The sequence below is a fragment of the Falco biarmicus genome, chromosome 5, assembly GCF_023638135.1.
Source record: "Falco biarmicus isolate bFalBia1 chromosome 5, bFalBia1.pri, whole genome shotgun sequence".
NCBI classification, from domain to species: Eukaryota; Metazoa; Chordata; class Aves; order Falconiformes; family Falconidae; genus Falco; species Falco biarmicus.
Genome location: NC_079292.1, coordinates 20,702,256 through 20,728,721, shown reverse-complemented (window position 1 = coordinate 20,728,721; position 26,466 = coordinate 20,702,256). Strand labels below are relative to the sequence as shown.

The 26,466-nt window shown below is 65.4% G+C and overlaps 3 protein-coding genes across 3 annotated transcripts; 2 read left to right on the top strand and 1 right to left on the bottom strand.

Moving 5' to 3' along the window:
* The first annotated feature begins 6,461 nt into the window (after positions 1–6,461).
* Positions 6,462–12,656, top strand: ADM2 (adrenomedullin 2). Its single transcript, XM_056342014.1, has 3 exons — positions 6,462–6,557; positions 6,670–6,799; positions 10,322–12,656. The coding sequence occupies exons 2-3, from the start codon at positions 6,693–6,695 to the stop codon at positions 10,809–10,811; spliced, it is 597 nt and encodes a 198-aa protein (XP_056197989.1). The 5' UTR covers positions 6,462–6,557; positions 6,670–6,692; the 3' UTR covers positions 10,812–12,656.
* A 2,251-nt stretch (positions 12,657–14,907) lies between these two features.
* Positions 14,908–17,388, top strand: MIOX (myo-inositol oxygenase). The gene is made up of 9 exons (XM_056340943.1): positions 14,908–15,282; positions 15,502–15,582; positions 15,831–15,993; positions 16,079–16,146; positions 16,259–16,368; positions 16,505–16,572; positions 16,829–16,878; positions 16,971–17,083; positions 17,187–17,388. The coding sequence occupies exons 1-9, from the start codon at positions 14,923–14,925 to the stop codon at positions 17,293–17,295; spliced, it is 1,122 nt and encodes a 373-aa protein (XP_056196918.1). The 5' UTR covers positions 14,908–14,922; the 3' UTR covers positions 17,296–17,388.
* A 123-nt stretch (positions 17,389–17,511) lies between these two features.
* On the bottom strand, positions 17,512–26,463 carry LMF2 (lipase maturation factor 2). The gene is made up of 14 exons (XM_056340933.1): positions 26,302–26,463; positions 25,215–25,468; positions 23,316–23,344; positions 22,882–23,078; positions 22,493–22,671; positions 22,122–22,260; positions 21,646–21,780; positions 21,427–21,532; positions 21,001–21,097; positions 20,676–20,858; positions 19,428–19,596; positions 18,984–19,095; positions 18,531–18,639; positions 17,512–18,444 (listed from the first exon to the last, which is right to left on the bottom strand). The coding sequence occupies exons 1-14, from the start codon at positions 26,396–26,398 to the stop codon at positions 18,094–18,096; spliced, it is 2,157 nt and encodes a 718-aa protein (XP_056196908.1). The 5' UTR covers positions 26,399–26,463; the 3' UTR covers positions 17,512–18,093.
* Between the last annotated feature and the right edge of the window lie 3 nt (positions 26,464–26,466).

Genomic DNA, 26,466 nt, shown 5'->3' with positions numbered 1-26,466 from the left:
ACAAGCACTGTCAGTCACACCATGAGGGGTGGTGGGTGGGGGCACCCTCCCCAAAGGCAAACTGGGATGAACCCTGCTTTGTAATGGGGGTTTCTGTGTTTTCTTCCCCTTCCCCACGGTTTCCCCGTTGGCTTTGCTTTCCGGCGTCACCAGTTTGCCGCTTCTCGCCCACAGTGCCAGCCTGGTGGGGAGATTCTGTGTGCCATGCTGGGATGAGCCACTGGGAACGGGTCCCCCATGCTGGGATAGCACTGTGCTGCTGTGCAGACCCCACTCCAGGACACGGCCATGGTCCCACAGCACAAGGGTATTCCTGGGGACACCAGGTCCCATGGTGCTGATGCAGTGGGTGCCCAGTGGCAGAGCTACAGGCACCCTTGTGCTGTCTGCACCAGTGTTGCTCTGCCACTGGCCTCTTTCCAGGCCTTGTGTTAGTTTTACCACAATGCTCCCAGTCCTGGGGCTCCACCACTGCCGTGTCGAGAGCTGCCTCCCCAATCCATAGACCCAGGCAGGGATCTGGCACCAGGGTGACTTTCCCCACATCCCCTTGTCCCCACACGCCTGTGTCCCTATGCACAGGGACAGGTGCTGCCATGGACAAACCCCCTGACTCTGATGGCAGTGCCAGCCCTGTCAGGGCTGTGGGACTGGTGGGCACCCACTGGTGCTGGAGCCACGGCCAGATCCCAGCCCCAGCTCAGAGGCAGCAAGGTCAGCCCTGCAGCAGCTGAGGAGGAGACACAGGTCAGGCAAGACCCAGTGCAGATGGGGCTCTGAGTGCTGCCCTGTGGAACAGTGACATGGGCTGGGGGATGCACCGAGGCATCCATCTGACCATTGGCAAGGCAGCATCTTGGTAGCTCGGTGACAGCCTTGGGGACGGGCAGCAAGAAGCTCCCTGCCAAGGACAATGGCAGGGACGTGGAACCAGAACAGTGCCGGAGGGTGGGAATGGGGAAATTGAGATGAGCTGCCCTGGAAGTGCCTGAAGGTGAGATGCGCGTGGGGTGCATGTTGCCCTGTGTCAGGGTGGAAGGGATGCGGGGCCACTGGTGGCAATTGGCACTGGCAGGGATCAGCACCAGCAATGACTGGTGCCAGCGGAGTGGGCCATGGTCTTGCCCACCTGCAGGGCTGTGGTGGCAGTGGCAGCAGCTGCTGCAGGGAGCCCTGCGGCACAGGGCATGGGTGTGGGGATGGGCACGGGGACATGTGCAGAGGGGACCCCAGGCACATGCAGACCCCAGCCGCAGCTGCATCCAGGACCCTCCTGGTGTCAGGCCGTGAGCTGCTTGCAGTGCAGCTGTAATTCAGGTGCCCCAGGGCTCTGCGGACAGACCTGGCTCCCTGCCAGTGGTGCCCCTGGGAACGGCCACAGCCAGCCTGCCCTGGCAGCCCAATGCCCCGAGGTGATGCCATGGGGTCACATCCTGTGGTGGGGCACATCTGGCTGGGCACTCACTGTGGGAGTGCTGTGGTGTGAGTGATGCTGGACCTGTGGTCTCCCCGCCATGCTGTGAGTCCCCAGCCCTGCTGCACCCGTGGGTGCCATGTGGCTGGGGGCTCCCCATGGCCCCACAGCCCTGCCCAGAGCGAGTGACACAGGGCCAGGGCCTGCGCTGTGGTCCTCATCCCATCCCTGTGACAGAGGACAGGGGATCACCAGGCTGCAGCCCTGCCCAGGGGTCTAGGTCCCAGAGCTGCTCCCCATGGCAAAGATCAGAGCAGGTGCTGCAGCAGGGAGGGCCCTGGCCACAGTCCCCAGCCATCTGCTGTCTGGTGCAGCCTCAGCTGCAGGCTGCGCCCACATCCCCCATCCCACGTGTGGTGGGACCCCCCAGTGCCCAGGCCAGCGTCCCACCACTCCCTGCCCTGCACCCCGTGGCTCACTCTCACCAACAGTGCTCTGTGCCCCTCTCCCTGATTTCCTCAGGGCTGGTTTCTGCTGCGGGAACACTGGGGACACTGGGCATCCTGCGGACCCTGAGGACCCTGGGGATGCTGGGGATACTGGGAACGCTGAGGATGCTGGGGACCCTGGGGACCCTCCCCACGTTTGCAGGGCCAGAGGACATGTTCCTCCCCTCTCCTATTTCTGGCTGTTTCATGGAGCCACGGCACAGAGCCTAGTACTGTCAGAGCAGCTTTGTCACAATTTTCCTGGCCAGAGCACAGATCCAGAGCCCGTGGCTGTTGCGAGCAGCATTTCCCAGTACACCCTGGCAGTTCAAACCTGGATGGGCTGGGGAGGCTCTGCCCTGCACCCCCTTATCCACCACCAGTACCCGAAAACTTTATCTGGGATTAAAACGCCTTGGGCCGGGCAATGGCAGGACATCCCTGTGCCCGGTTGCTGCTGTTCCCAGCCCTGAACTGAGAGCAATCAGGTCTGGGGAGCTGCCAGTGCAGAGGAGCCTGGCATGTCCCAGTCTGTGCCAAGTCAGGCAGGGAGAGCTCTGGAAATGCCAGAGGGAGGACATGGTAGACCCTGGGTGCCCCAGGGACCAGGTATACTCCCAGGGGGCTCAGCACCTCCCCAGCAGTCTTGTGGGGGGTGGTCCTGGATGGGGCAGAGGTCCTGGCCATGCACGCACCGCTGCGGGGCTCTGACCAGCTGCTGCTTGGCCCCGCAGCCCCCAGCTAGGGTGCTCGGAGGGTGCATTTTGGGCAGCAGAGCCCTCACCCTGGGCACCTCTCCCTGAGCCGGGCAATGTGCCATGCTGTGAGCAGGCAGGTTTTGGCAAGGTGTTTGCCGCTTGTTCCCTCCCTGGCTGAGCCTGCTGGCAGGTTTCCACATAGCTCCTTGGGAGAACTCCCCAAATTCACAGCTCAGAGGGAAATTCCTCAGCGAGCCCTCCCCATACACCCCCACCATGCCCACAGGGCTCCCCTCTGCTGCCCTACATGTGGGGGTCAGTCACAGAGCAGGGGGCTCTGCCATGGTGGGGGATGCTCAGACATGATGAAGGATTGCTGTGACGAGGGGTGAAGCCATGACACAGAGTGAAGCGCAGCACCCATGTGAGGACCGGGAGAAGCCCTGGGTGCCCAGGCACAAGCGTGGGTGACTCAGCACAGCCGGGACAGGGTGCTGCCCATTCCCGCACCCATCGCTCCCAGCCTGGCAGCTGCAGCAAAGGTGTTTACACCTTCATGCTCACTGGTGTCACATGTGGAACAGTGCTGCCAGCCCAGGCAGGGGCTCTGTGGCTCTGGCCCCCCATCCCAGGCAGCCCCCATCACCCACACTCTGCTGACCCCCAGGCGATGCTGCCACCCTGGAGACTCATGGGTGCCTAGGGGACATGGCAAGGGTCCCAGCAGGGCTTGGGGATGGTGTACCGGCCCCTTGGCGTGCAGCCCCTGCCTGGGGACCATGGGGCAGGGGAGTGCAGGGACCTTGCTCTGCCTCCCTCCCATCCCTCCAGGGGTGCAGCAGGGGCCTGGGGGCCATGCTGGGGTGCATCCCACCCCACTCCTGTCCCATACACCTGCCCCCAAAAAAGCACTTTTTGGCAAGCAGGAGAGCAGAGCGGGGCTGCTGCCACTGCCCACAGCCCCTGTCCTTCCCTGGGGACTCAGCTGGGAGGCAATTAAGCTAATTGAAACTTAGCAATTGATTCCCATGGCTGGAAGCCAGGCTCGGTGGAGTGGAGAGGGCAAGTGCTGCCCATCCGCAGTGGAGAGCCGGGGTGGGCAGGCAAGGTCAGTTCCCAGTGTGGGTCCAGCTGTGGCATGACCAGGCAATAGCAGGTCCCAGTACAAGTCTGGCTGTGGCATAGTCGGTGATGGCAGCTCCTGGTGAGGGTCTGGCAGTGGCATGGCTAGATGATGACAGCTCACGGTGAGGGCCTGGCTGTGGCATGGTCAGGCAATGGCAGCTCCTGGTGAGGGTCTGGCTGCAGCACGTCCCAGGGTGCGGGTAAGCCCTTACACCAGGTTACCCGATGCAGCAGCAGCGGTGAGCTCCACCAGGATGGCTGTGAGCTGGTGGCTGGATCCTGCACAGCTGGGTTATGAAACAGGACCCAGTGTCCTTCCCAGTGCCCCAGGAGCAGTGATCCCCGGAGGAGGAAAGGGAGACGGGTTCTGCCCTTGCTGCAGAAGCCCCAGGGCTCAGCCATGCCTCTGCCATATCCCTGGGGCAGCACAGACCTCTGGAGCAGGGGCTTGTGGAGAGACCAGCTCCTGTTCCTACTACTGCTCCATCCAGGAGTGCTGGAGCTGCAGACCTGAGATGTGCCAAGGGTCCCAGCCGAGCCCTGGCTTCCCACTCACCCCCTGGCCCATGCTCCCCACCCCACATGGGAAGGGGCAACCAGCTAGCGAGGGCTGCCCCCTCCCCAGCAGCCTGTATTAGGCAAAACGGTAACTAGCCAGAGCCCCCTCCTCCTGTCCAGGTTCATGGTGGTGACCTGTGTCTGTCTCCCTGGGGTGGCAGCGGCTGGGGGAACCTGCACTTTGGAGGTGCCAGGAGTGACCCCCAGCCAGGACCCCCAGCAAGGCACAGCACAGTACTGCCCAGGGTTTGCTTTGGGGTGCTGGTGCTGTGCCAGACCCGTGCTGGGCAGCTCTCATCCCTGGAGCCCGCAGGCTGACATCCCACCAGGGCAGGGCCCATGGGGATGCTGCAGCGGTGGCGGGCTGTAGGCAGGGGTCTGGTGTGTCAGATGGCCCCCGGCAGCGTGTGCCGTGCCTGGTGCTGACCCCCACCACATGCCGCCTCCCCCCCCCCCCCCCCCCCCCCCCGGAGCTCTGCTGCCTTGTTTTTGTGCTGGGTTTCTTTCTCTCCGGGATAATCCAGCAACAAACAAGCGGAAGAGCCCGGCATGCCACAGAAATTCCCCCTGGGGAGACATGCCGAGAGCTGGGGGCCGCGGCACTGGGGAAGGCTGTGCCACTTCATCCTGGGATGATGGACCCACAGCCCTCCTCAGGGGGGGTCTGTCCCCACCGCCCCATCATCAGGTGCTGCCACAAATCCCCCTGCACAGGGACCCGCTGTTTGAAGCCTTTGTGTCCTGATAATGTGGAAGAATCCCAGCGATTCGGAGCACGCAGAGGCCCCCTGGCCCCGCGGCCTGGGGAGGCTGTGGCAGGAGGAGCGGGCAGGGGAGAGGGCGTGGGGACCCCCACCCTGGGGCCGGATCCCCGGCTCGGGCACCCTGGGATACTGGGGGCTCCTTGCCCCATCCCCATCTCAGCAGTGCTGGCACTGGAAACACCCAGTGCCAGTCCTGGAGCTAGAGGCAGGGGGTCCCGGTGAGGGGGGCTGGCAGGGACCCCCTCCCCTGCTGAGCTCTGGCTGACCAGCTCCAGCAGCAGCACCCTGGGAGCACCCCGAGCCCCAGCACCTGCCACCCCTGTGCCCCCCGTGCCCTGACAGCAGCGGCTCCCCACCGCCCCGGGTTTCGGTGAGCTTCGTCCCCCACGGGGGAATGCCGGGACTGGTCTGACCTCTGCGGATTACATTCCTTAATTGTTTTAAAAGGCCTCATGTGATGTTTAAAAACATTAACCTAAATTAGCCCTGGGAGAAGGTGCGTGCAGACACATGTCCCCGGAGAGTGGCTCCAGCTCTGCTCACCGGCTGTGCCAGATGCCGGCTGCAGTGCCCGGGGGTGCTGGGGTGCTGCCCCCTGGCAGGATGGGGCTCCCAGGCAGTGTGGGCAGCCATGGGGCGCAGGAGGGCTAGCCGAACTGGGGGCACTGGGCTGCACTGGGCTTCCCCCTGCAGCCCGGGGAAGGGAGGCAGGATGTGGCCCTGGCCCTCCAGCATGGGTTTGCCCTCTGAGTGTGGGGACCAGTGAGCGGAGCCACAGCAGGCAGGAGGCAGGCAGTGGGGCTTGGCAGGGCTGAGCATGTCGCGACGTGGCACAGCGTGGCTCCCGGGGCCTGGCAGGGCCCAGCACCGCCGGGCCTGGCCCCAGCTGTCACAGCTGGCCTCGGAGCACAGGGGCTGGGTGTGGGTACCCTGACCCCCCACATCAGCCCTGGCTAGATTCCTTGGACGGGTCCCCCAGCTCCATCCCGGCCCCAAACAATTTCCCTCCAGTGGGTCTCCCAGCCCAGCCCTCCCCGGACTGCTCCCCCAGCCTCATCCCACCCCAGCGCGCCCCCCCACAGGACCACTCCCCCAGCTCCATGCCATCCTAGCGCCCCTCGGACTGCTGCCCCAGCCCCAGCCCCAGCCCAGCCCCCCCGGACTGCTCCCCGAGCTCCATCCCAGCTTCAACCCGTTTACGGCCGGGTGGGTCCCCCATCCCATCACGGCCCCCCAGGCCGCTCCCCCGGCCCCATCCCATCCCATCACGGCCCCCCTCCGGGCGGGGGCCGGGGGAGCGGCGGGGCCGGGTGCCGGTGCGGAGCCGGGGGGGCCGGTGCGGGGCTGCCCCGGCCCGTGGCTCCTCCCGCGCCGCCCGACTCCTCCTCGCCCGCCGCGCCGCGCCGAGCCCGGCGATATTTAACCTGGGCCGGGGCGGGGAGCGGCAGCGCCGAGCGAGGCACGGACGGACCGAGCCCCGGCCCCGAAGCCAGCCCCAGTCCCGGCCCAGGTACGGCCCGGCCCCCCCGGGACCTCACACCGGCGCCCGGGCTGCGGGACGGGCATGGGGCAGCTGGAGCCGAGCCCCAAGCCCAGCCCCGGCCCTTCTCTTCTCCCCGCAGCCGTGTCCCGGCCCGGTCCCGCCATGAGAGCCCCGGCGCCGGTTGCGCTGGGTTGCATCAGCCTGGTGCTGTGTCTGCTGGAGCTGCCCGCCTGCCTGCCCCTGCCCGACGGCCGCTCGCCCAAGCGCAGGTGAGCCGCGACCCCAGCCCTGCCCCCTGCCCAGCCCTGCCCCCTGCCTGTGCCGGCTCTGTGCCCCCTGCCCGCACCCCTGCCCGTGCCAGCTCTGTGCCCCATGCCGGTTCCGTGCCCCCCTGCCCAGGGCAGCTCTGTGCCCCACTGCCTGCCCCCTTGCACTCTCCAATGAGCCTCAAGCCCCCCCGGTCCCAGCCCCTGCCCCGGTGAGGGCTCCGTGCCCCCTTGCAGAGGGCCCAGCCCCCCCCCATCCCACGGGCAGCCCCCCATCCCCGGGCAGCCCCCCATCCCTCAGTCCCAGCAGCCTCTCTCCCTGCCTCGCCTGGGGTTCGGGCAGGGCCTGGCCTGGCACCGCCTCTGTGTGTCTGTCCCACTGTCCCCGCAGTGTGAGGGGACATGCAGCCCCTCACTGGAGCCCCTTGTGCTGGTGGCAGGTTGTGGGCAGGTTCCCGGGGAGGGCAATGCCCTGGAGAGGGGGGGGGGGGCTGCATGGAGCAGCTGGGCTGGGGGTCCCCTTGGGCACAGTCTCCTGCCTTGACCCCAGCCCTGTCTTCTCTGCATGTCCCGTGCCTGTCCCAGCAGGGACCTGGGGTGACAAGGCGGTAGGAGCATGGCAAAGGGTCCCCAGCCCTGTGCTGCACCTCGTCCTGGTGGGAATGGGGGAATGGTGCTGGGAGCAGGCAGGATGTGGCCAGGGCTGTAGGGATGCAGTGTGCTGGAGTCGCTGAGGCTGGTCAGTGGGTTTGGGGGGGGACAGAGGTCAGCATGGTAACCGTGCCTGTGCACCGGGTGGGCAGGGTGTGTGGGCATGCAAGGGTTGGGTGAGGTTTCCATGCACAATGTGATGGAGAGTGCGCGTGTGCCAAGGTGTGTGTGCCTGCACTTGTGTGCAAGGTGAGGGGCAGCTGGGGGCTGCAGGGTGCCGGAGTCCCCCGCTGAAGGGGGCACCTCGGGTCGGGACTGAACCTCTGGCGTGCACACGCTGCATGCACCGCATGTGTGTGCATGCAGCGTGTGCGTGCACAGGCTCTGCGGGTGTGCATGTTGCTGCTTGAGGAGCGGGTTTGGGCTTTGCCCAGTGCCGTGGGAAGCCTGCGTCTGGCTCCGGAGGGATCTGCGAGCAGCTCCTGGCTGCCTGAGGCACCAGGCAGGCATCAGCCAGCTCCCAGGGGTCTGGGGGGGCGGGTAACGACCCTGCCCGGGCTATGTGTGGGGCCACATCCTGCTGCAGGGATGGACAGGGGATGGGGTGGGGCAGGCACCCCGACCCTGGGCACAGGCTGGGCAGCTCTTGCCATGTCTATGGGATGGGTGTGGGCTAAGACATGGGGGTCCCTGGCATGGGGGTCCCCGTGGGGGGAGCTCTGTGCCACTGTGGGGGTGTTCTCAGGCTGGACCCTGCTATGCAGGGGCTGGTGGCCCAGGGTGGGGATGCCTGCAGCTGGGGAGCGTGGGTGCCAGCTCTGCGCCAGTGCAAAGGCCGTGGGAATGGGGTGGGCGGCAGCGGGGGGATGCTGGAGGGGCCAGGGGCTGTGCAGGAACCGCTTGTGGGAGCCAGGGCGGAACTGTTGGGAGGCGCTGGTGCAGCCAGTGGCAGCCCTGGGGTTGGTGGGTGCTCCCCAGTGTGTCCAGTGAGGCTCGCAAAGCCCGGGATCAGGCATGGCAGCCGGAGTGGCGGTGATCCCACGCACAGCCGGATAGGGCCGGAGCTCAGCTGGGGCAATTGCACGCCATGACAGGGCCAGCCGGGGTGAAGCCAGGGCAGAAGCCAAGCGTGGGGAGGGAGGGGAACTCCGCTGCTGGCAGCCATCCCACAGGATGCCAGCACGGGGGCTTTTCAGCCTGGGAGTCTGGCAGTGCGTTTTGGCTTGGGGACACTTGCCGGCTGTGGGACAAGAGCTGGCCGGGAAGGACCTGTGTGCCACAGCCTGGGCAGTGCCAGGATGGAAGGCTGAGGCTGCTGGTGTTTCCGGGCACTGGCCACCTCCTGTAAACACATCCCGGGACGGGAAGGGGCTGCAGGCGCTCGCCGGCCCCCCCCCGGTGCTTCCCGTCTCTGCAGCGCTGGAGGAATTTGGCCTCTGTCCCTGCTCCAGCGGCTCGTGGCCAAGTGGCGTCCGGCCTCGACCCGGCTGTGCCGTGCCGGGATGAGCCCTCCAGCACCCCGGCTCCCCGCAGCCCTGGGCAGTGGGGGGCTGTGGGGCGGGGGGGGCGGTGTGGGGCGTGTCTGGGCCTGTGTGTGTGCCGGGGCACCTGCGCCAGGGTCATGCCATGGATGTGCCCACACGCTGGGCTGGGGGCATGTGTGTGCACACTGGAGTGTGGGTGTACCTGCATGCGTGTAGGGGTTATATAGCGTGTGTGTGCTGGGAGATGTGTTTGCCTGCATGTATGTAGGGGTTATGGAGTGTGCATGCATGCGTGTGCCAGGACATGTGTGACATGTGTACAGGGGTCACTGCGTGCCTGCCTGCATGCACACTGGGCTGTGGGTGTTCTCTGTGTGTGTACAGGGGTTACAGAGGGAGGGAGCGTGCACGTGTGCGCATGCTGGGACATGTGTGTGCCAATGTGTGTACAGGTAGCGAAAGGGGGGGGGTGTGTGCACTCAGGGATGTGTGTATGCAGGGTGGTGTGGGAGCTTGGGCCACAGGGCACAGCAGTGGGTGCCAGTGCAGGGTGTTACCATGTGTGGGCAGGGCCAGTGTGGGCAGCAGATGGGCTCCGGCCAGCGCTGCCCCAGCCACACACCACCCCTACAGCCACCTGGGTGCTGCGATTCCTCCAGGGCAGTGATCTGGGGGGCAGAGCCCCAGGGCCACCATGGTGGGTGCCAGGCATGGGGCCACTGGCTCCTCTGCAGGGGGAGGCCGGCCCGGAGCCAGGGATCCCCGTTTGCACACCTTGGGGGGGGTCCTTGCAGGGGGCAGCAGGGCTGGCACACCCGGGGACCCCGGCAGTGCCTGTGTTTGTGGGTTGGCAGCTGGCTTGGTGTGGGGCTGGCAGGGGTGTGTGGCAGGGCTGCCAGCCATGGTGGGCAGTGCCATAGTGGGCCGTGGGGTCCCCTCTGCCCAGTGGGATGGGGTACATACAGGGGGTGTCCCAGCCCTGCTGGTATGGGTCAGAAGGGGCTGGCTCGGGGCTGCAGCCCTGGCGGTGGCAGGCAACTCCTACCAGCCCTGCTGCTGTGGCATGATGCCGACGCCAGACCATGGAGTACGTGTACAGCTGCAGGTAGCAGCTCCCCTTCCCTGGCCGCTGCCGCCTCCTCATCCTCCTCCTGGCTCAGCAGGCCTGGGGCCCAGGGCAGAGCTGGGCAGAGTGGCTGGGAAGGGTGGCTGAGGCGCCCACAGCTGGGCTGGGGGGGCTGCCTCCCCCCAGCACACCATGGCATCCCTGACATGGCCCCACCAACCCCTCTTATGCCCTCTGACACGATGCCTGCCCCTGTCCAGGATGCCACAGCTCAGCCCACTGAGCGTCGCCCCCTCTGCTGACACTGCTGCCATTCTCTTGCAGGGAGCCCCCAGACCGGAGACCCTCCCCAGCCTCACTCCTTGGGGACCACCCAGGACCGCAGCCCCCGGCCCTGCCGCAGCCTGCTGGTGGCCCTCGGCAGAGACCACTCATCCCACGGCATGGCCCCAAGCTCATGCCACGCCATGGACCCCGGCTCTCCCCCCGACACGGTGCCCGCCTGGCCCCCCGGCACAGACTGCTTATCCCACGGCAGCACCCAAAGCTCATCCCCCGGCACGGAGCCTGCCTGTCCCCCCGGCATGGCCATCGTCCTGTCCTGCGGCACAGCCCACGGCACGGCCCCCAGCACCCACGGGGCCGCCGGCACGCCTCGGGGCGGCTGCAGCACGCACAGCTGCTGCGGGTGGGCTGTGTGCTGGGCACCTGCCAGGTGCAGAACCTGAGCCACCGCCTCTGGCAGCTGATGGGCCAGTCGGGCCGCCAAGACTCGTCCCCCATGAACCCCAACAGCCCCCACAGCTATGGGTGAGGAGGGGGGGCATCACCACACCGGATCGCCTTGCCCTGTGTCCCCAGCTCTGCCCCGCGGGACCCCCCACTAAAGCGCTTCCAGAGTCAGATGTGGTTGGGCTCCCTCTGCACCTTTCGGGGGTGACTGGTGCTCCCCAGGCAGAGCCCGGCTCTGGCCACAGCTCCACCATGGACACGGAGCCCATGGGAGCATCCCTGTGGAGGGGCTCCCACCCTATCGCCAGCTGGAACCCCATGGAGAGCAGAGAGGACTGTGAGCCGGTGGCCCATGGTGGCCCATCTGGCCAGGTCTGGTGACAGTGGGTCCAAGGGGCAGCCAGGGATCCTGCTGACCGCAGCAGCGCCAGCACCTTGTGCAAGAGCACGGGGCCAAGCCCCTGGCCATGCTCCAGCCTGACTCAGCAGCTCAGCACCCATGGGTGGGGCAAGCTGTACCGCAGCACCCCACAGCACCCCCTCGTTCCCACCTGAGACCCGTCCTGTGCCTGCCCAGGGTGGCACAGCTGTGTGGGTGGGGGTCTTGCTCCAGCCCAGCTTCCCCGAGCCAGGGTAGGGGCGTGGGGCAGTCCCCAGCACCATTCCCCCTCATGGGTCCCTGACTGGGCTCAGCAACTCGGGGGGTCCCTTCCCAGGCCAGAGGCTGGGGAGGTCCCATCCTCCTCAGAGAGGATGCTGTCCCCTTCCCCTGGCACCCTGTCCTCTTCCCCCGAGACACTGCCCACAGCCTTGTGATGAGATGGGGACTGAGTGCTGGGGGATGGTGAGCTGGGCACATTGGGGGCAGAGGAAAAGCCAGGGTCCCCCTCCTGCCCTGTCCCTGCCTCTGTCCCCTCCAGTCCCCTGGTGCAGGCTCACATGTGGTGTGGGCAGACTGGCAACAGCCCCTGGCCCCGCTGGTGACAAGCTGTGCCCCTGCAGTCTTAGGGACTAGCCTGGGGTGGTGGCCCACAGGCACAAGGGGACGCAGGTATCCCTGTCACCTCATACCTTGATGTGTCACCCTGGTGGAGCTGTTGCCCCCCTGTTCCCCCCCATCCTGGGCTGCACCTTGGCTCTGGCGCAGGGATGGTCAGCTGAGGGGGCACGGCATGGATCCAGCCCTCCATGAGGAGGGCAGGAAGCCTGAACCCCCCAGTCCCCTTGTGCCCCTCCTGAGCACCCTCATCCCTCCTTCATCAGCCCCTCTGGAGCACCCCTGTCCCCAGGAGCCCTCCAGAACACCCCCAGCCTCAGAAAGACCCCACCGCAGGAGCACCCCTGTTCCCCCAGGGACAGCCCCCCCCCCCCCCCCCCCCGAACACCCCACCCCAGAAGCACCCAGCCCACAGCAGCACTGGGTAAGCATGAGGGGGAGCACCCAGGGGCGCTGCTCCTGGACCCTCTCCCCTTCCCCAGGGTCCCAGCCCTTGCTCCAGCCAGCTGACAGGGCAGGAGGGGACTGGGACAGGGAGTCTTGTGGCCATTGTGGTGGGTTCCTGGGTCGGGGCTCCCCTCTCAGGTGCAGGAAGGGGCCACTCCCAGCACTCCAGTGCTCCTGGAGCAGCCCCCTGCCCGCAGCCCCCATGTCTGGTGCTGCCCATTTGGCAAAGGGCTAGGGGACCTGGCACTGTGCCACGGGGACAAGAGGCAGCAGCACAGTGCCATGCTTCCAAGGGGTGCATGGGGACCTGAGGCCTTTACCCCCCCTTCCCTTGGGTGCCCCCCAGGCTGCAGAGGGGCTGTGCTAAGCCTCTTGGGTGCCCGGGCCTGATCCTGCCCTGCAGCAGCACCAGAGCACAGAGCACTCACCTGCTCTTTTCAACCAAAAACCTGTTTTTGTGCAGAATAAAGTGTGTGAGGAGGGGTCGTGGCTGGTGCTGGCCGGGCAATGTGCCCAAAGGAATCGGGCATGGAATGGGTGGCTGGGCAAGTGGCTGCCTTGGGCAGGGCATGGGCACCTGAGTTCCATGGCCACTGGCCACAGAACATAACTGGCACTGGCCACTTCTTGCAGCAAGCGCAGAGATAGCCATGCAGCGGGGACAGTTGCAAGCGCAGGGACAGCCGTGCAGTGGGGACAGCCGTGCAGCGTCCATCCCAGTGGCAGCAGCAATGCCCACCTGGCACCCACAGCCATGCGGGGCCAGTGGGTCTGAGCAGGACCAGGGCAGGAGGAGGATGATGAGGGGGAGGAGGAAGCTAAAGGGGAGATGTGTCAGGGGCTCCCCAGGGAAGGTGCAGGGACCATGCTGGGGGGCTGCACCCCCAGTACCAGCACCCACTGGGCATGGCAGGGCTGCCCAGGGCCCCTGCCCACAGGCACTGTGCCTGCTGCTGCCTCTGCCCTGGCACACAGGACCTGCAGGGGGACAAGTGGCCCAGCCACAGCACAGCAAGACGCTGCTTCAGTGCACATGGGCATGCATCACCCCTGCACATGTGTGTGCACCAGCCACACGTGGCCCCTGGGAAGGGACGTGCCAGCTGTGATGCCCCTGCCCCCCCCGGGCAGCTCACTTCGGGGGTCTTGCTCTGCATGGCCTCAACATCGGCAGGCGCTAAGTGTCATGTTCTGCAGGGCAGCCAGCGTCTATCCTGCTGAACGCGGATCCTGCGGGAGCACTCACGGCCCTGGGGCCATCAGTGGCCAGGTGGTGACCCCCAGGGTGCTTCCTGCAGCCTCCCAGCCCCTCCACACCACCTGCCCACAGCCCTGCCTGCCTCCCCCAGCCCCGATGCCCTTTCGCTCGCTCCCTCACTGCTGCCCGCGGCCCCTGGCCATGCCATCGGGGTGCCAGGTCCAGTGTGTCCTGATGTGGGGGGTCACGCTGTGGCTCTGTCCTGCGGGGTCACCACAGCTGGCACGCGCAGCAGGGTGGGGGCATTCCTTTGCCCCCCATGAGAAACCCAGCAGCCCAGGGCCACCATTAGCTACCGGTGGGGCCACCCATGGCCAGGGGTCCCCAGCCTGGGGCTGGGAATCCCCAGCTCGGGGGGCTGCAGTGTGGAGCACCCCAGCTCGGGGTGCCAAACAGACTCCCTGCCAGCCCCTGCCCACCCTCGGGAGCAGCATCCCCCCAGGCTGGGTGCCCCGGGCTCAAACATTAACTGCGGTCAGGTTAATGGTGACCCATTGCCCCCCGCGCCAGTTGGCTCAGGCTGGGCCATCCCCGCGCCGCCCTCCGCGGGGATAAAGGCCCCCCAGCCCAGAGCCCAGGCACCCACGGCCCCTCACCCCCACCGGCATGAGGAGCCTCCAGGCGGTGAGTACAGGCAGGCGGGACCCACCGCATTGCCCCACACCTCGGGGTCAGACCTCATTCACATCCCCCCACACCTTGGGGTCAGATCCATCCACATCCCCCTACACCTCAAGGTCAGACCCACCCACATCCCCACACACCTTGGGGACAGACCCCACCTGCATCCCCCCACACCTTGGGGTCAGACCCATCCACATCCCCCCACACCTCAAAGTCATACCCATCTGCATCCCCCCACACCTCGGGGTCAGACCCCACTTGCATCATCCCACACATGGGGGTGCAGGTCCTCCCAGGCACACATAGACCACACTTGCAGCCCTTCTGGCCCTCGGACCCCCTGCGGGGTCTGTGTTGGTGGGGAGCTGCCCTTGGGGACCCCCCAGCTCAGCGCAGGGTGTGGGCTGCACAGCTCAGCACTGGAGCTGTTGCCTTCTGGGGGGCTGGAGAAGATCCCCCCAGACCCTTGGCAACATCCTCCCCGCCATGGGGGTGCCAGCCCCATGGGGACAGCACCCCAAGCGGGTGCCGGCCTTCTGTGGCCCTGCCCCAGGGGGGACCCAGCCCCAAGAGAACACTCACCCCTCAGCAGATGACACATCGTGGCGGGGGGAAGGGGGATCCCACAGCCAGGGGGCTGCTGTGCCCCCCCGGCCAGGTGGGCAGGGCTGGAGCTGCTCCCCTGAGAGCTGCTGCCCTAAAGCAGCAGAACCCGGGACCAGGACCCCCCCCCAGCAGAGCGGGCAGCTACCCCCCAGCCCCCTGCTCTGCACCCTGACAGCACGGCCCTTGCTCTGCACCAGAATGGGGCAGCAGAGCAGCACTGAGAGGTGCTGTGTGGTGCTGCGCAGCACTGTGCAATGCTGTATGGTGCTGTGCAAAGCTGTGTGGTGCTGCGCAGCACTGTGCAATGCTGTATGGTGCTGTGCAAAGCTGTGTGGTGCTGCGCAGCACTGTGCAATGCTGTATGGTGCTGTGCAAAGCTGTGTGATGCTGCGCAGCACTGTACAGTGCTGTGACATGCTGTGTATTCAGGGCTCTCCTATGGAGATGGCGTGTTTCCTTAACCTTCAACGAACACGCTCTCCCCAGGTGTTTTCTCCCTGCGCCCTGCTGGCAGCAGGATCTGGCCCCCCTGACCCTGCTGAACCTTTCTTGTCACAGGGAGCCGACCGCCCCGAGGGGACCGAGCCTGGCAAGGCCAAGTCCGAGTACCGGAACTACACGGTGAGCCCAGCTAGTGACCCCGAGGCAGCAGGGGGGGTGTCTCAGTCCCGCACCCAGTGGGTTGTCGGGGGGTCCTGCTGCGCTACACTAGGTGCTATGGGTCCAGTGGTGTGAGGCCATGCATGCCGGGGTGGGGGTGGGGGCTGCTCCTGGGAGAGGCAGGGATGAATGCTGAGGGGGCTCTCCCTGAGCACCCCCGAGCCTGATGCTGCTCTGCAGGAGGGGAAGCTGCTGGACCGTGTGTACAACACCTACCTGTTGATGCACACCCACCAGACTGTCGACTTTGTCCGGAAGAAGGTGCAAGCCCTTCCAGGCCAGCCTATCCCACCTGGGGTCTGCTCACAGTGTCGGGGTGGTGATGCCACAGCCCACCCCCCCTCCTCCCACCCCAGCACTGCAGGTCCAGCCCCATTGCCCCATACCTGGCTGCTTGGGGGGCACCTGCTCCCTATGCGGCTCCAGGGAGGGTCCTGGGGGGCTTCAGCATGGCAGTGCAGGTGCATGTGTGGGGGTGTCACCGTCGCCAAGGGTCCTCGTGTCTGCAGAACGCCGAGTACAGGAACTGCTCCCTGCGCAAGATGAGCATCATGGAGGCACTGGAGCTGCTGGACCAGCTGGTGGACGAGTCGGATCCGGACGTGGACTTCCCCAACTCCTACCATGCCTACCAAACTGCCGAGGGCATCCGCCGGGCCCACCCCGACAAAGGTAGGGCCAGTGTGTGCCCCCTCGCTGCTGCTGCACCCGCATGGGGTCATGTTCCCCAATGGGTGACCGCCCTGCTCGCCCCCAGACTGGTTCCACCTCGTGGGGTTGCTGCATGACCTGGGGAAGGTCCTGGCACTCTTTGGGGAGCCCCAGGTGAGCAGGACAGCGGTGAAGGAGCGGCCGGGGGTCCCACTGGCCAGGAGTCGGTCCCTCTTTGGGGACCTCCCCCCTGAGCTGGCAGGACATCTGTCGCACCCCTCCGCAGTGGGCTGTGGTAGGGGACACCTTCCCGGTGGGCTGCAAGGTGCAGAAGTCTGTGGTGTTCAGTGACTCCACCTTCCATGATAACCCCGACACAAGGCACCCCCTTTACAGGTGAGGCTGGACCCCCAGGCATGGTGCCACGAGGTGCTGTGCCCCCCTCGGCCTGGGTTACAGCTGGGGAAGGGGCTGCTTGTGTGTGTGTGTGTGTGTGTCCAGCTCTGAGCCCCCAACCCGATTCCATCCCCAGCACAGAGTATGGGATGTACCAGCCTTGCTGCGGCCTGGAGAACATCCTCATGTCCTGGGGACACGATGGTAAGGGCCAGGGGGGACAGACCAGGGTCTCCTCACCCCTAAACAGGGGACCGAAGCACCTGGACTGGCTGTGCCCAGGCCCCTCCCCCCCGCCATTTACTGTGGGCTTTGGGCCTGCAGCCTTTTCAGTGGGGTTGGGGGGCTGTCCCAGCTGGGCATATGGGGAGGCTGCTGTGGCTCTTGGGCTGCATGCCCCATGTGGGGGTCCAGCCCTGGCCCTGCAGCCCTCCCTCCCCCCCCCCCCCCCGCTCCCCAGAGTACATGTACAGAGTCATGAAGTTCAACAACTTCACACTGCCCAAGGAGGTAAGGGGCTGGGAGGGGCAGTGTGTGGGACACGGACTGCCGTGGGGTGGGCGAGCACCCCAGCGTGGGCTGGCACATCTCTGTCCCCCTAGGCCTTCTACATGGTCCGCTTCCACTCCTTCTACCCCTGGCATACGCACGGGGACTACCAGCACCTCTGCACCGAGGAGGACCTCCGCATGCTACCCTGGGTCAGGGAGCTCAAGTGCGTAGCCTGGGGGGGATGGGACAGGACAGGAGGGCTCGGCCAAGCGCCGCCCCTCCCAGGGGAGCAGCCCCCCAGCATGACCCACCCTTGCTCCCTGCAGCAAGTTCGACCTCTACACCAAGCAGGAGGAGCTGCCTGACGTGCAGCAACTCCAGGGCTACTACCAGTCCCTGATCGACAAGTACTGCCCTGGGCAGCTCTGCTGGTGAGCAGGGACCCCCCAGCCTGCCCCCCTGGAACACCCACCCTGCACTCCACACTTGGCTCCAGTCCCACAACACAGCCACCTTGCTATGTGGGACACCGGGGCTATACAATAAATCTGCTTGTCACCTGCTTGTCACGCACCCCTGGTGCCAGCCGCAGCCTGAGCACCCCCAGCTCCGCGGGGCAGGACCCTCGGCCCCCAGGGATGTCGGCAGGGCTGGAATGTCAAAGGCTTTATTTAGAAAATTATAGGAAACCTCTGTGCTCAGGGCCGAGCCGCTGGGAAGCATGTTACAGCCAGAGCCCTCGCACAGGGACAGGGGGCTCTGTGGGGGGCAGCACCCCAAACTGCCCCGAGCACAGGTCCAGGGGCAGCCAGGCAGGATAACCGCGAGAGCTGGCACTGCCTTGCTGCAGCTGCCCAGAGCTGCTCCCGCCGGCACAGAGCATCAACCTGCCAGCACAAAGCACCCTGCCGCAGCCTGGCACAGCCCCCTTCACAGGGTCGGGGGACAGAGGGGCAGCTCCAAGCCCAGGGGAGCCCGGTAGAGGTGAGGGAGCTGACCCACTCTGCCATCCGCGAGCGATGACCACACTGTGTGCGAAGGCACTGGCAGTGGGGGAGAGCAGCGAGCTTGCCCTGGGGTGGGCAGCATGCTGGCAGGGGTGGGGACCAGTCTGCTGCACCCCAGCCAGGGACCCCCACCCCGGGGAGGGAGGCAGGGGCAGGCAGCAGGGCACGCAGGCAGCGCCATTAGTCCGTGGGTGGATGACAGGGCCCTGGCCAGTGGCTCCATGCGCTACTTCTTCTTCTTGGTGCCACGGGAGCCATCACCATGGCCATCGCCCAAGCCCCGGGCCCGGCCCTCACCTTTCTCCTCCATCTCTTTTGCCTCCTTCCTCCGCACCTGTCCGTTCTTCTCACCACCCCCTCGGTCCGCAGGCTCCCCCCGTCTGGGGCCTTTGTGGCGGGCAGGGGCTGTGCCCCCCCGGGGCCGGTGGCCCAGGGCTCGCAGGAGACAGACGGTAGCCACCACGAGGTACAGGGACCAAAGGACGATGGGGCCGGAGAAAGGGCGGCTGAGCTGGCGGAGGGACTGCAGCAGCCAGGGCAGGAAGGCATCCACCGAGCGCTTCAGCGGCGTCTTGTCCTGTGGGGTGAGGGATGGGGGTCAGCACTGCTGCTCGGCCCCACCGGTGGCTGGGAGTGTGGCGCAGCTGTGGCACGGGGCCCTACCTTCAGCCCATGCTGGCGGAGCAGGCTCTCCAGTGTGGGATCACCCAGGGAGACAGTGGGGAAGAATTCCTGGACATGCTGTCGCCGCCACCATCGTGCGGGGTCCTCGCTGTGGGATGGGAGAGCTCAGTGCCCAGACCCGCACCCTGCCAGCCCCAGCAGGAGCTGGCCAGGCTTCCACCACCCCACAGGCAGCCTCACTGCAGCCCAGGCAGCAACCCAGCTTTGCTGAAGCAGAGCTCCAGGCTTTGATGAGCTGCGGGCACATGCTGAGTTGATGAAACAATTAGCCAGGCAAGAAGCAGCTCCCACATTCAGCCGTCCCATGACCCCGAGCACTCAGCACATGATGGGAGTATCTGCGCATCAGTATGGTGTCACATCAGGTTCAGAGAGCAGGGGGTGGCTGCAGAGGGGGTGCACGTGCTGCACAGCCATCCCAGCCTCGCTCACCTGCCCTCAGCACTGCTGGTGAACCAGTACTTGTAGAGCTGGGCGCGGATGTAGACGGGCGGCTGGGCACTGAAGGGATACTGGGATTCATCAACCTGCACCAGGCGGATCACTGCCAGAGACACAGCGTTACCCCCTGCTGGGACCTCTCACTGTGTAAACACCCCAAGCCACTGCAGGGCTGGGGCCCAGCAGCCCCAAATCCCCAGGGAAGGGCCTGGAGCGCAGACCCACTGCAGGGGGGTAGAAATGGCCCCCAGCCTGCCTGCTGCTCTGGGCAGGGGCAGCCCTGGCAGCAACACCTCTATCCCTGCCACTGTGCAGGACAAAGGTCCCTGCAGCAGTGCAACTGCCTGGTACAGGGCCTTGGGCTGTGTCTGTCACAGCGGCAGGCCCGGGAAACCCCCTGGCACAACCTGCCCCCTGGCCCCCAGTCCCACTTACCGTCCTTCTTGCCCTGCAGCAGGCGGTAGACGAAGCTGGTGAACCAGGGGCTGCTGCTGTGGGGGCCCAGTGCTGCAAACCACATCTGCCAGTCAAGGCGGGGCTGGTGTGGGGCAACCACAGGGGGGGCCCTGCTGACGTTCCCAGGCTTGTACATGAACTCGATCTCCTACAGGCAGAGAGCAGAGTGGGCTGGGGGGGATCCAGCAGTGGGGACCCAGCCTGGACCTCCCCTAGCTCCACTGTCCCGGGGGCAGGGCTCCCCCAGACTCACCTCCCTTGCTGCTGTTACCAGTTATGGCTTGAGCAACACAGCCCATGAGGGATGGCCAGGTGCCCCAGACAGACTGAGCTAGCGGGACAGGGATGCTTGGCTCCACTGGAGTCCATTCCTTGGTGCCTGTCCCTGACCACCCCACCCAACTGGCCACAGTTCAGCCCTTCTGCCACAAGCACAATTGTTGAACTGGATTCAATAAGGCTCAGTGCTGGGTCCTGCCCCTGGGTCACAACTACCCCACACAAGGCTACAGGATTGGGGCAGAGCAGCTGGAAAGCTGCCTGGATGAAAAGGACTTGGGGGTGCTTGTCAACAGCCAGCTGAACATGAGCCAGCAGCGTGCCCAGGTGGCCAAGGCAGCCAACAGCATCCTGGCTTGTATCTGTAACAGTGCGGCCAGCAGGACCAGGGCAGTGATGGTCCCCCTGCACTGGGAACTGGTGGGGCCGCACCTCGGATCCCGTGTGCGGTGTTGGGCCCCTCACTGCAGGACAGACACTGAGGGGCTGGAGCGTGTCCAGAGCCGGGCAGGGGCTGGGGCAGGGGCTGGGGGGGGGGCAGCGGGGGGAGCTGGGGGGGTTCAGCCTGGAGAGGGGGGGCTCAGGGGGGACCTTCTCCCTCCCTACAGCTGCCTGGGAGGAGGTTGCAGTGAGCTGGGGGTCGGTCTCTTCTCCCAAGGAATAAGTGACAGGACAAGAAGAAATGACCTCAAGTTGCGCCAGGGGAGGCTTAGATTGGGTATTAGGAAAACTTTTGTTACTGAAGGGGTTGTCAAGCACTGGAACAGGCTGCCCAGGAAAGGGGTGGAGTCATCATCCCTGAAGGCATTTAAAAGACGTGTGGATGTGGTGCTTAGGGACAAGGTTTAGCAGTGGACTTGGCAGTGCTGGGTTAATAGTTGGACTCAATGGTCTTAAAGGTCTTTTCCAACCTAAACAATACTGTGATTCCACAAAAGGGCAGCTCACCGTCCACATCTGCTTGTCGTAGCTGCCCTCCAGCACCACCTCGGGCCGCCCACCAACACCAGTCATCCTGCGGAAGAGCCCATAGGAGTTCACCACCTGGAAGCGTTCCACTGCGTTGAACATCTGGTAGATGCCGGGCCACAGCTTGCCACTGGACTCATAGTCAATGTAGGTGAAGGGCACCTGGGGAGTGGCAGAGAGCGGCTCTGTTACCACAGCTAGGAGTGGCTTGGGGGGCCCGGGCTGAACCTCCCGCTCCCCCATACCCCAAGACAAATCCACGCTCCGCTGTCTCCTGCCCTCCCAGTGCTTCCTACCCACTCACCAAGCTGATGGCAAACATCCCCATGGTCGCGGTGGCGAAGATGGCCCACTGCAGCGTGGCCCAGAGCTTCCAGAAGCAGCCGCGCACACAGGCACACCTGCAAGGGGCGGGGAGAGAAAGAGATCAGAGCCGCGCAGCTCCATAGTCCAGGGCTCTGGCTGTGATCTGCAGGGTTCAGAGCTGTCCAGGCTGTGCCCAGTGCAGTCGAGAGCTCAGCCCTGCTCCAACACTGCAGAGGAAAACTCCCAATACAGCCAGCACCCCCTCCCAACGGGCTCTGGACACCTGAGTTCTAGGTGTCCCTCCATGCATGAATCACACCCTCAAGGGTGACACCACCACCTCCCCGCAGCTGCCCCATTCCAGCTGAGGATTCACTGCAGAACAGCAAGACTCAGGGGGACCCTGGCTCCCCCCATCACCCACCTGTACATGGCAGAGAGAATCTCCCAGGAGAGTGAGAGGAAGGCCAGCCCCACCAGTGGTAGGGTCACCGCCCGCAGCCATGTCATGAACTCATGATAGGTGAAGGCTGAAATGAAGGAAAACACACAGGGTCAGAGAGGAGCCTCTCCTGCCCCAGGAGCCATAGGGAGACAGGGGCTGCCGCTGGGCTGCTGGGACAACAGGCCAGCCATGACATACCCACTTTGGAGTCCAGCAGCTTCTTCTCCCAGTTGATCTCCAGGCCAAAGTACTGGACACTCCAGTAAAGCAGGAAGCCATAGATGCTTAGCTCCAGCAAGGCAGAGAAGAGGGACTGCAGGCTGGGGGGCCAGGCTGTGGCAGAGCCAGGCAGCTGAACACTGGGGACTCAGCGAGCCCAACCCGCTGCAGCAGGCTGAGACCTGCGCCCCAAGAACCCAGGCAGGGAGAAGGCAAGCAGGCAGCGCTGAGCACATTCCCACAGCAGGAGCCAACACGCTGCTTCACAGGGGCCCTGGCTTGAGTACCCCACAGGCACAGACCCCCGTGCTGGCAGCAGGCACAGCCAGAATGATGCCTCTTGGTGTCACACCAGGACAGGAGTGGTCAGCAATGGTGGCCTGTCTCCTCCCAACCCCGGGCACGGCAGAAACGGGATCCCACCCCCCTCCCAAACAGGGTGCCTGGGGACTCACTGCTGGTGTGCCTCCGCTTGCTGCGCCCCAGCCAGTGTCCCACGTGTTCCTCATCCAGCAGGGAGAAGGCCAGGACAATGGTGAGCATGTTGAAGAAGTTGTAGTTACCCGTGAGGATGATGAGGACCTGCAGTAGGACCTGCAGAGGAACAGAGGCAGGGCTGGGGCGTCATAATCCTGTGGGGGCAGAGGACATCAGGCACCCCACCACCACAGCCACCCCAGCTCCCAGGGGAACCTTGCCTGCAAGGGCCTGTGCAGTGCAAGGAGCCTGTCCTGCCCATGACCGAGCTGGTCCCCTGCCCTTGGGCAGCCCCACGGCACCTGGTGGCATGAGGGATGGGTGCGGGGGCCCAGCTCTGCCCACCCACCTGGCTGTAGAATGCAAAGAGCCGGAGGCGGCGGATGGGTGCAAAGAAGAGGAGTGGGATAGCTATTTCGATGACATAGGTGGCCACCACGCTGAACTTCTGGAACCAGACGGGCAGCTGGTGGGCAAACCAGGCGCTTGGTGTGGGGATGCACTGGGTCTCGTAGTGGTAGATGAGAGCTGGGGTGGACAGGAGGGGTCAGGGGCACAGAGAGGAGTGCAGGGACATGGCTTGGTGCAGGCAGAGCCAGCACAAAGGTGTGCCAAACATGGGAGAGATGCCAGCAGCAGCTGGCTATAGGGTGCAGGAGGCACAGCCTGAGGCGTGGGGCAAGACCTCCAGCTCCCTGTGCCTGGCAGGGGTGCCCCAAAGCCTGCAGCACCCCTCACCTGTGAGTCCCCACCAAGTGGGGCAGCGGCTGCTCAGCTTCACCACACCAGAGGCAAACATCAGCCGGAAGAGGAGCCAGCGCACCAGCCAGAAGGTGATGCCATCATGGGCACGCCACGCCGTGGACCGCCACTTCAGCAGGTGCAGGGGGGCCACCAGCACCCCCAGGAATCCCGCTTCCAGCAGAAGACTATCCCTGTGGGGAACACTGCTGTCCCCCACTGCCACTCTGGGCTGCAGACCCCTTGGGGGTGCTGAGGGGCTGGCTAGCTTGCCACCGCTTCTGGAAGGTGACCCAACCCCCCATATCCTTGGGCTTGAGCAAGCAGAGGCCCAGGTGCACCTGGGGCAGGATAGCTCCCCCAGCATGGAGCCTCCCCGGCAACCCCCCCGGCTGCAGTGCACTGGAAGGGCTGAGGAGGGGCTGACTTACCACTGGAAGTAGAGGAAGACCTGCCCCACCTGTGGAGGGAGAGAGTGAAGTAGTGAGCAGGGCAGAGGCTCTGCAGAGGTGCAGGTTTGGCCCCCGGTCCCTCATCACAGAATCACAGAATGGTTTGGGTTGGAAGGGACCTTAAAATCATCTAGTTCCAGCCCCCTGCCAGGGGCAGGGACCCCTTCCGCTAGACCAGGCTGCTCCAAGCCCCGTCCAACCTGGCCTTGAACACTACCAGGGATGGGGCATCCACAGCTTCTCTGGGCAATCTGTGCCAGTGTCTTGCCACCCTCACAGCAAAGCACTTCATTGTAATATCTAATCTAAATCTGCCCTCTTTTAGCTTAAAATCATCACCCCTTGTCCTGTCGCTACAGGCCCTACTAAAAAGGTCCCTTCCCCACACCCACCCTGTGGAGAGAGGGCAGACGGGCTGAGGGACAGGCACAGATACCTCCCAGCTCCCTGCTGATGCTCCTTTCCCATGACTGGGCTATGGGCCAAACCTGAGGAGCAGAGCAGCAGCCTCAACTCACTGCCAAGAGCGGCACCGCCTGGGGTGGGGAAAAAAAGAGGATGCTTCCAAGTGAGGCAGCCGTGCTGGGAACCACAGCCCCAGACCATTCATCGCTGGTGCCCAGGGCTATGCCCTGAGCACAGGAGCGTCACTTGCAAGGGGAAGGAGGTCACCAGGCCAGGGCCAGTGGGCTGCAGGGAGCCCTGCTCCACGCTGTCTGGGTGCTGCCCCTCCTGCCCACGGCCAGGCCTAGCACAGCAGCTGACAGCAGAAAAGGCTGCAGACGTGGCTGGCGGCAGGGTAGAGGGCTGGTGCTGTGGAGGAGCAGGGACTTTTGCTCCAGCATCACCTTAAAAGGCAGCAAGGGGAAGGAAGGAAGGCCTGGCCAGCACACGGGCTGGGAGGAGGGAGAGCTGTGAACAGCAGCCCTGCCAGGAGACAGCCCTCATGGGTGGGAGTCACCCAGGGCTTGCCAGCCCCATGCAGCTGCGGGTGCTGCCTCCTCTCCGTGCTGAGGTAGAGAGTCACCTCAGGGACCCAGCTCCCACCCTGCTTCTCCTCTGCCCTGAAATATGGGTCACACAGCTTGGCAAGGCTGCCTGTGCAAGGGGAGACTGCAAGTAGAACAAAGGGGTTGGGTTACAGCACTGCAGGGCAGTACCCCAGCACCGGAGAAACCCTGCTCCCACAGCTGGTACCTCGCTCTCCTGGCCTCCCTGCAGCCACCAGTGCAGGACACTACCCAAGCCCTGGCAGAAGGGACTGGCGAGGGCTGCCAGCGCCACCAGCTGCCCAGGCTGCCTTCCAGCAGGGCAAGACAGCTCCTCGGTGGAGTAGGAGCCACCCAGGCCCGGACGGATTTCTAAACACAGGCATTTTTAAATTCTTCAGTTCCCCAGGTTTCAGAGGGAAAAGAAACTTCTCCCCTGGGCTGTCAGTGCCAGCAGACTCTGACTCACCCGAGCTCCTCCACATGAAGCTGCCATCCCCAGCAGCGACCGCAAATGGCTCAAATGGCTCAGGAAGATGGATTCATGGCTGGAGGGCACACAGTTCTCACAGGGCACAGGCGCTTGGGACAAGGGTCCTGGGTGGACAGGGGACAGAGCTGCCCCCACAGTGGCACAGGAACTGGCTTCACAGGCAAGTCTCAAAGGGTTTTATCCCAGCACCAAGTACTGGCACAAGGATGGGGTTGTACCCTGCCAGCATGAGCCAGGGAGCTGCCAGCACCTACCCCAGCTGCATGCGGGAAGCTGAGCATGCCAGGAGCTTGTTAGGTGATGCCAATGCAAGAACGTCCGTCACCCCCCCCTTCCTTCCCAGGTCCCAGCTCTGACTCCTCTAGGGCACCGCAAGCCCCTGCCTGCATCTCATACCTGGTAGAGCGAGAGATAGAGCATCCTGAGCAGGGCGAAGAGCAGGCTGTCCCGCAGGGGCTCGAACAGCAAGGCGCCAAAGGAGGCGAGCACACCAAGGAGGCAGAGCAGCTCCATCCCCAGCTCTGTATCCAAACCCAGGTGGGGACTGAGCCACAACAGGGTGGGAAAATCCCGCAGTTGCTCCCACAGCCCCTTCCCGTTGAGGCGCAGCACTTTGCGGGCCGGCAGGATGCCGTCTCTCCCATACAGCCCTGGAAATGAATGGTGACAGTGGGGACAAAGCCTTCCCAAGCACCATAAGGCTGGAGCAGCAGAATTGGGAGCCCCCCAGCTACCGCCTCAACGAGCTGGGGGCCCAGCTCATCAAGGTGCTGGCCAGGGGGGCGCTCCAGCTAGTTCCCCCTCCACCAGTGGCTTTCTCAGTTTCCTCATGAAACTGGGAACGGAGCAGAATTGGGAATAACCCACGTGGAACCCAGCGGCTGCCAGAGCCAGCCTGGCCACGTGGAAGCGAGCTGAACTCCCTGCCTGCTGCAGGCAGCTGGGATCAGCGCGGGCAGAGCTCTGCTGGGGCGCTCGGGGCGGGGGTACAGGGGGCTAGAGCAGCCCCCGACCCCCGCGGGGGTGCGGAGGGAGGGCGGGTACCCTCTCCCGCTGTAGCCGGTGATCACGGCAAAAAACACCTCGGCCCCCCACCAGCCCCGGGCAGGAAAACGGGACGCGAGCGAGCACAGAGCCGCCAACCGAGGGCCGGGCCAGGCAAGCCCGACAGCGGAGCCCCCGCAGCGCCCGGGGCAGCCGCAGGGATGACGGGCGGGGGCAGCCCCGCGGAGCCCCCCGGCCCACGACCCCGCTCGCACCGGGGAGGCAGGGGGGTGACCGGGCACCCAGCCAGGGCCCGCGGCTCCAGCCCGGCCCGGCCCGCGCCCCCTCGGGACCGGCCTCAGGCTCGGCTCTACCGGCCCCAAGAGCAGCCACCGCCGCAGCCCGGGCTCCGCTGGCCTGGCCGCCGCCGCCGGCACGGCCTACCCACCCTCCGGGACCGGGCGGACCCCAGCCCCACACTCCCCCACCGCCACCGTACCGGGGATCTGGACGTAGAGCGAGGCGAAGGCGGCGAGGTAGGCGGCAGCCAGCCCGGCCAGGAACAGCGACCGTGGCCGCAGCGGCGGGTCCCCCATGGCAGCGGCGGCGGCACCGGGCGACCCCCCGCGCGGCCCCAGCGTGCACGCTGCGTCAGCACGTACAG

Coding starts and splice junctions, on each gene's coding strand:
- LMF2 (XM_056340933.1), bottom strand. CDS start 26,398: ATGGGGGACCCGCCGCTGCGGCCACGGTCGCTGTTCCTGGCCGGGCTG. Junction 21,533..21,645: donor GCTGCTGGACTCCAAAGTGG/GTATGTCATGGC, acceptor CCTTCATTTCAG/CCTTCACCTATCATGAGTTC. Junction 20,859..21,000: donor GGATGTTTGCCATCAGCTTG/GTGAGTGGGTAG, acceptor GCCACTCCCCAG/GTGCCCTTCACCTACATTGA.
- MIOX (XM_056340943.1), top strand. CDS start 14,923: ATGGTGCTGTGCAAAGCTGTGTGGTGCTGCGCAGCACTGTGCAATGCT. Junction 15,283..15,501: donor CCGAGTACCGGAACTACACG/GTGAGCCCAGCT, acceptor GCTGCTCTGCAG/GAGGGGAAGCTGCTGGACCG. Junction 16,147..16,258: donor CACTCTTTGGGGAGCCCCAG/GTGAGCAGGACA, acceptor ACCCCTCCGCAG/TGGGCTGTGGTAGGGGACAC.
- ADM2 (XM_056342014.1), top strand. CDS start 6,693: ATGAGAGCCCCGGCGCCGGTTGCGCTGGGTTGCATCAGCCTGGTGCTG. Junction 6,800..10,321: donor GGCCGCTCGCCCAAGCGCAG/GTGAGCCGCGAC, acceptor ATTCTCTTGCAG/GGAGCCCCCAGACCGGAGAC.